At 64.5% G+C, this 7,179-nt stretch overlaps 2 protein-coding genes across 2 annotated transcripts; both read left to right on the plus strand.

The window, feature by feature from the left end:
• Positions 1–218: 218 nt before the first annotated feature.
• On the plus strand, positions 219–3,247 carry MNEG_12192 (hypothetical protein; the record flags this gene model as incomplete). The annotated part of the gene is made up of 6 exons (XM_014039335.1): positions 219–303; positions 533–627; positions 882–986; positions 1,367–1,429; positions 1,820–1,915; positions 3,014–3,247. 6 exons carry the CDS (start codon positions 219–221, stop codon positions 3,245–3,247), a joined length of 678 nt encoding a protein of 225 aa, XP_013894789.1.
• Positions 3,248–5,546: 2,299 nt separating this feature from the next.
• On the plus strand, positions 5,547–5,764 carry MNEG_12193 (hypothetical protein; the record flags this gene model as incomplete). Its single annotated transcript, XM_014039336.1, has 1 exon — positions 5,547–5,764. A coding segment is annotated over one exon (218 nt), but the record flags the coding sequence as incomplete, so codon positions are not given.
• Positions 5,765–7,179: the final 1,415 nt, after the last annotated feature.

A 7,179-nucleotide genomic window follows, 5' to 3' on the forward strand; every position in this document is an offset into this window, starting at 1 on the left:
GGGGCCGGGCACGAAGCCCGGGCTCATGGAAGGGAGGCACTGTGTATTTCTCTGGCGGCCGCCACCAAATGTGCGCAGAGGACTGCACAGCAGGGCTTGGGCCTAGTGACTTGGGCCTAGTGGCGCCCCAGGCCGCTCCAGAGGGGGGTTGCTGCCCCAGCGCTGTCGCGAGCCTTTGATCTCTCGCGATGTGGCCAAACACCCGGACTTCAAGGGAGATGCTAGACTGTATCGAGAGGGCGGTCAACTCGGTGTACAGGGCGGCAAGCGGCAGCGGCGGCGGCGGCGGGCGCGACAGCGAAGGTGGGCGCGCACCCTGGGGTGTCGCAACTGTCAATATGCGCTCGTGCTGCATCTGGGCTGGCTGAGTCGAACAAGCTTCGCGCCGCGTCCATGCAGCGTGAGGCGTGCGTGCAGCAGGCAGCGGGGCGCATAGATCCGTCGTGCAGCATGCGCCCCGCCAAAGCACCTCGCATCCACACTTCCCCTCACACACACACACACACACACACACACACACACACACTCTCAGGCCGGCCTCTGAGCTACATCCGCATCGACGGCAAGACGGGGCCGACGAAGCGCTTCGACGCCACCACCCAATTCCAAGAGGAGGCCGGCTGCAGGGTGCGGCGCGGCTGGGCGCGAGGCGGCCAGCTTGCGGGGCTGGCAAGACACGCGGGGTTGCACTGAACAGTTTACAGCGAGCTTACTCGATCCTCGGTGGCCCATAACTTCGACAACGTAACTGAGGAACCAAGAGCACTCAAAGACAACTTTGCTTCGATACTTCCCACAGCGTCGCTGCTCCTCTTCCGCTACTGAATGTGACGCTCCTGACCCTTGCCTGTGCCGTCGCCTCGCACCCAACACCTAAACAGGTGGCGATCCTGCAGACTGTCGCGGCGGGCACGGGGCTGACACTCAATGCCGCCAGCACCGTCGTCTTTGCGGAGCTGACGTGGGTCCCTGGAGAGATCCTGCAGGTTCGTGCGCATACAGTGCGCGTACGCGCGTGCGGATGACGCACGTGCATGGGCGTGTGCATGATTTGTGCGCTAGTGCGTCGTCCTTGCGCACTGGTGTGTATGTGCCTCATGCGTGGTGTACACGTTCCGGGGGGTGGGGATGTGCATGATTGTGTGTTTTTCGTGAGGGGCGGGATCGTGATTGTGCGTCGGGCTGCCTGGCAATGGTGGGATGCAGCAGGCATGCGATTTTTTGCTCGAACTGGGGCCTCATCGACGAAGATCGGCTGCTCGCCAACCGTTGGGTCCTCCTAAACCCTGCAAACGCCAGCGCCGCCCGAAGCCCCTCAAACCCCCTCTCCCCGCAATGCGCCCGCGCGCCCTCTGCACCCGCACAGGCGGAGGACCGTGCCCACAGGATCGGGCAGGCACACAGCCACGTCAGCATTCAGTTCCTGCAGGTGCGCTCGCCCCTGGCAGCGGCCCGCGCCCCCCTTCGGCCCCGTAAGCCGCCCGTGCCCGACGGGCCCTGCCGCGCCGCACGTCTTATCAGCCACCCTGTTGTTTGTCCTGTTGCCCTGTCACCGCGCCCATTCCTGGCTTCCTCCAGTGCATGATCTCTCCTCTCAGACCCCAACAGCCGGGAGCCACCTTCTGCCCAGCTGCGCCTACTCGCACGCACACAGACAACCCCCTCTTCCTCTCTCTGTTCCTCTCTCTGTTCGTCTTCGGCCATCTCTTTTACGCACGCACGCGCACGCGCACACACACGCGCACACACACACACACACACACACACACACACACACACACACACACGCACTCCCACGGACTCATACCCAACCCCGCAGGTGCGCAACAGCGTGGACGAGGTCATGTGGGACGTGCTGCAGGCCAAGCTCAGCACCACAGGGGAGGTGCTGGACGGCCAGGCAGCAAACTTCCAGGTGCGCCACCAGGGCAGGGCCCACTCGTGGCCGGGGTCGCGCGGGGAGGGGGCGGCGCGCCTGTTGGGTGTGGGATCAGGGGTGTGTCCTGCAGCGTGTGCGTGCCGGGGGCGATGTAATGGTGAGTTGAGAGGGGGCGTCGGGGTGGGTGCGATCATCGTGGTGTGAGGATCACTGTTGAGGAGGGCTGCATTGGCGCGCAGGGTTGTGAGCGTGGGGGAACGCGCGCATGCGCGGGCGCTCCTTGCTCCTCCCTCCCCCCGCCCAGCAGCAGACACCTTGAGCGGCGCATTTGGCAGTGTGCGCCTGTCATTCTTTTCATAATTCTATAACATAATTGTCAAAAATTGTCAAGCAAGATCGCGCCGTCAGTTATGGATCGCTACGGCAACACTCGTTGCCGTCCAGGCGTCCGGCCATGCGCAGCCAATACCCCGCGCCGACGTGCTCCCAAAACACACCCACCGCCGCGCGCCCGACCGCCCTCCCCTCGCGCCCGCGCGCGCGCCACCCTCTCAGACGGAGGCGCCGCCTCCCTCAGCGGTCGCCCCGACGGACCGCGGGCAGACCAGCATGCTCCAATTCCTTGCGGCGCCGCCAATGCAGCCCGCGGCGCCACCTGTGGACGGCAGCAACGGCGGCCGCAGCGGGGGCAGCGGCTCGAGGCCGCGAAGCGGGGCCGGGGGGTCCGGGAGGGCCGGCAGCGGGGGGCCCAAGGGCCGCGCGCAGCAGCCTGCGGGAGGTGCGAGCGGGGGCCGGCAAACGCCGGCTGCAGCAGCGGCGGCGCCTTCAGGTGTGCTGCAGCAGCAGCAGCAGCAGCAGCATCAGCAGCAGCAGCAGCAGCAGCACAAGCCCACTCCTGGGGTCGTAAGCGGTGCGATGGAGGCGGCCACGGCTGACCGGAGCTCGGCAGAGGGGCGGCCACACCCGCAGGCCCCCTCGGGCGGCGCGTGCAGCGGAGCCGCTCAAGGAGCCACCATGCCGCCCTCACCGCCGCGTCCTCACGGCGGCGCGGGTGCGAGCGGCGCCTCCCTTGCTGACGTCACCGCCAGAGCGGCGTCTGCCGAGAACGCCGGCTCGCTGGCGCCGCCGGCACAGATGGGCGCCGGCTGGGGCAAGGGCCAGGCCGGGGAGGACGGGCAGGGCTGGGGGGCGGCCCTGTGCCAGGAGCAGCAGCTGAGGGGCCACGAGTGGCCTGGCAATGAATGGGCTGGTGCGGACGGGCCGAAGGGACAGCTGATCCGCGGCGGCCAAGCATCCTCGTCGCCATTGGAGCCGGCGGCCAAGCGCACCAGGGTCGACCTGGCCAAGTGGGAGGATGACGACTTCTGACAATGTTGAGTGCGCGCGGGTAGATTGTCCTCTTTCTGCTATAGATCACCATGCGCTGCAGCACTGCTTTCCAGACAGACACGCACGCCTTGTCACCGCCGTTTGTTGGTCGCATGCTGCGCACGCCTCGCTGCAAGCCGGCGTCGCCGGGTTCTACCAGGTCGCTGGGTGCCCCTTGGCTACCACGGATCTTTGCAGCTGACTGTGCAGAATTTTGTGCTTTCCGCTGGCCGCGACCTTCAGCCAAACCCTTGACCAGCATCCGAGCACGTTATTGATGCTTGCGTGGATTTTTTGACTGATATGGAAGTAAGTCTGCAACCACGCAGAGTGACTCAGTGAACCTCTGGATTGCCCTGTAAATGCCACTTGAGCATGTGTCACATTGGCCGGCATCAGCCTGCCTGGCGCATATTGCAGCGCTATGAAACAGGTGTGGATCGAACATGCACGGCGAGGGCCACAGCAAGTGCCCCGGTTAGGCCCAATGGAAGGTTGCGTACAAATGAGAGTGCAGGCATGCGTGCGAATTTGCATGAGCTTGCTGCTGTCCTCGCGTCCTGGGCGGGGGTTCCCAAGGTTGAGGCATAGAGGGGGAGTGCGACACCGGTCGAAGCTGCCGTCACTGCCGCCGCTGCGCCTCCAGCTGCTGCACGCGCGCCTGCTGCTCCGCCATCTCCCGCATTTTCTGCTGGTACCGCGCCTCGTCGCGCTGCAAGCCCGCCCTCATTGTCTACAGGGTCGCAGGTTGCGTGGACGGTGGGGGCCGCAGGGTCAGCGGCAATCGCATAGCAGAAGCACCACAACGGCGCCGAGGTACAGTAACACACAGCAGCAGAGCACGCAATGACACGGCGTGGGCTGCACTTGTGACAATCTGAAGTTGTTGAACCCATACACAGGCAGACAGGGTTCATGGGGACGGCTAGTTTTGGCCAAGCGCACCACGCCCCACACGCCCACCTCCTTTTGAAGCCGCTGCCAGTAGTGGATCCCCACAACCACCGCCGCCACGCCCACGGCAACGCCTATAAAAGTTCTTGTGCCTTTGCTAGACTGCATACGTCGAGTGTCGCTGTACAGACGGCTTGCGTGGTGTTCCTGCGAGATCGTTTTACTCGGCGTGCGCGCTGGAAGGCCCAGGCAATTCAAGTTAAGGACATTCACCTGAATTGGTAACATCATTACTGTCTGAATTGCACGCGATGGTGTGTGCGCAGCGGCGTAACCTGGTGTGGGATTGGTCGCTGTGGCTGGCGACTGTGGCAAGAAAGCTCTTGATGCCAAAGTGAGGGCTTTGCAAGCCAGAAGGATCTGCATGATGACTCACAGGATTCCAATGGCTAGCCCAGGTGCATAGGAAGAGTGTCTTCACGCATCACAAATCGCCCAAAACGCTCTCGCTGACCGTCGACTGGGGGCCAGCACAACTGCGTGCTCTGCATGGGCTTGCCGGCCCATGTGCTGTTCCAGTTTCCGTGAGATGCCTGTTGAAATTCTCCTTTCTGATTTGTATATGAAAAGGCCTTGCACGCAATGTCAGTGCGATCACGTTGATCACGTTGGCGCCAGGGCCCTCATGTGATCTCACACTGCCACAGTGCCGCCCGACTCCGCAATCATGCTGCCCGCCCCGCAGTCTGCTGCCAAAATGTGCCAACGGATACAGCAGCATGAGGGGTGTGGGCGAGGAGGTGGGAGCGCTGGGGCGACAGTTTGTCCAAGGCGCCCACAACATGTGAATCATCGATTGCCCGGAATTTGGACCTCAAACGGGTCTGTTCACATGTTGCGTCCAAATGTCTTGGCAAGATTCAAAGTTTGACTGTAATGCATGCTATCTAAGTCTCTGGTGCCAGTACAGGTCCAGCGACAGCTGCATCTAGCGCAGTCGGACTGACACCATCGCCCCAGGTGCCTGCTCACCTGCACCAAACCTGCACCAAACCAAACGCTTAGCTTCAGCTCCCCTACCTCCGGCTAGACCCTTAAAGCGTCTATGCCCATGGCGTTGTTTAGAGCTGATCAGACCGTGGCACCGACCAACATGGACGTGCATCGGAGTGTTTCTGTGGACCCTTGACGAGTGTGCAAAACTGACGGCACAACGCCAGGTTTCATCATCCTGCTGGAACCAATTTAATTTCTGCGGACACGCAGTTCGGCATCTGCCCAGCTGCCACACTTCGCCCGGGTGCCGTTGACGCGAACAGCAGCGTGTGCGCGACACGCATCTCGAGGCGCCGCAGCTGGAGGTGTGGCGGCCAAGACGGACGTAGGCCTAGCGCCACTCGCCGCCATGGGCCCCTTGATTGAGGCCGTGGCGGCGCCGAGGCCCCCTGCAGAGCGCCTGGTCACCGGTGAAGGTGACCCCCTGTGGTGCGAGGAGCAGCGCAGACAGCCCAGCACCAGCAGCAGCGGCGAGGCGTCCCCCAGGACCGCGCACGACCGCAGCGGCCAGCACTCTGCTGCGGGCGGCGGCGGCAACGCCGCCGCTGTGAAGAAACGGCGCATCAGGTGGGCCCCCCCTGCAGCTGCTGCAACCGGCTGCCTCAGCGGCCGCCTGCAGAGCCTTTGCCGCACTCTAAGAATCCTGGGCCTGGCCGCGGCCACTCCAAGGGATCATCACTCCGATCTGTACTCCAACAGTGATCTGGCACGGCAGCAGTGATCCGGCTCACGTAGGAATGCTTGTTTCCACAGGGCCAGCAAGAAGGGGGTCATAGACGACCTGGAACGAGAGGTGCGTGCCCTGCACATGTCACTGCCTGTGCCAACACTGACCACATGCGCGGGCGTCTTTGGCGCCGCCGCTGCTGGGCTGCAGCGCCGGCCAACGCCAGCCAGCGCGCCCCCCTTTGAGGCTCGCGCGTGCCCGCTAACTCCCGCACGCCTGGGCCCCCCTGCGGCGGGCGCCTGCGCGGCTCCATCGCAGCCGGCCCCGCACTTGGCGGCCCACATGCCCGCGCTGGCAGCTCCACCGCGCACTCCAATTGCCTGGATGCGTGGGACCCCCGCTGCTGCAAGCTTCTACATGCCGCAGCTTCCATCAACATTTCCCATATGTACCTATTCCGCTCGGCCCAAAACAGGTCTTGGCCAAGCTGTCGCAGGTGGAAGCTCTGCAGGCAGAGCATGCAGCGCTGAAGGCGCGGCTCACCCTGCTGCAGCGCGCAGTGGCGGGGCGCGATGACCAGGTGAGCCCGTTGTGTTGCAGGGGCGACCTTGGGCGCTGGCTCGTGCGAGAGTGCGCTCGGAGTGGACCACTGGACCCGGGATGGGCTCGGAGTGAGCTCTGCTTGTCCAGGGCTGCGACGCTTGCGCCGTCCGCGGCATGCGGCAGGGAGCGGCGTCAGGGCGCTCGACCAGGCGCCAAGGTGGGGCTGCTGATGTCATCTCAAACCCATCCCCTGCTTGCCAAATGCTGCTCGCCGCCCCCAACCTCTCCCCCCTCACCCTCACACACCCACACACACACCCTTCCACTCCTCGGTAACGATGCTGTACCCCTGGACCCTCTTTTGTTGACCCGTTTTACATTGCCAGATCTCTGTGATGCGATCCCTGGAGTTGGGAATCAACCGTCTGTGCGCCACCGACCCCGCTGCTCCCAGCGACCCTGGGGCCAACAGCTCCAGCACCGGCGGCGCGGCCGCGGGCGCCCCTCTGCCAGCGTCGTGCGCGCGCAGGTGGTGGCGCGGCGACACACCGGCAACGCCGCAGCAGGTCGCGGCCACGAGCGAAGAAGACGTGGTCGATTTGATCAGGGATTTTGTGAATGACGCGTCGCGCGCGCTGGTGTCACTGCAGCAGCAGGAGGAGCGATGGTGGTGCGACGGCGGCGCCGCCAGCTCCGGCGGGCGCGACTTGGAGGAGGAGAAGGCGGCAGGGCGCCGCTCGGCGGCGGCGCGGGCCGCGACCCAGGCGGCGGC

Source organism: Monoraphidium neglectum (assembly GCF_000611645.1).
Source record: "Monoraphidium neglectum strain SAG 48.87 unplaced genomic scaffold scaffold03114, whole genome shotgun sequence".
In the NCBI taxonomy this organism is placed as follows: Eukaryota; Viridiplantae; Chlorophyta; class Chlorophyceae; order Sphaeropleales; family Selenastraceae; genus Monoraphidium; species Monoraphidium neglectum.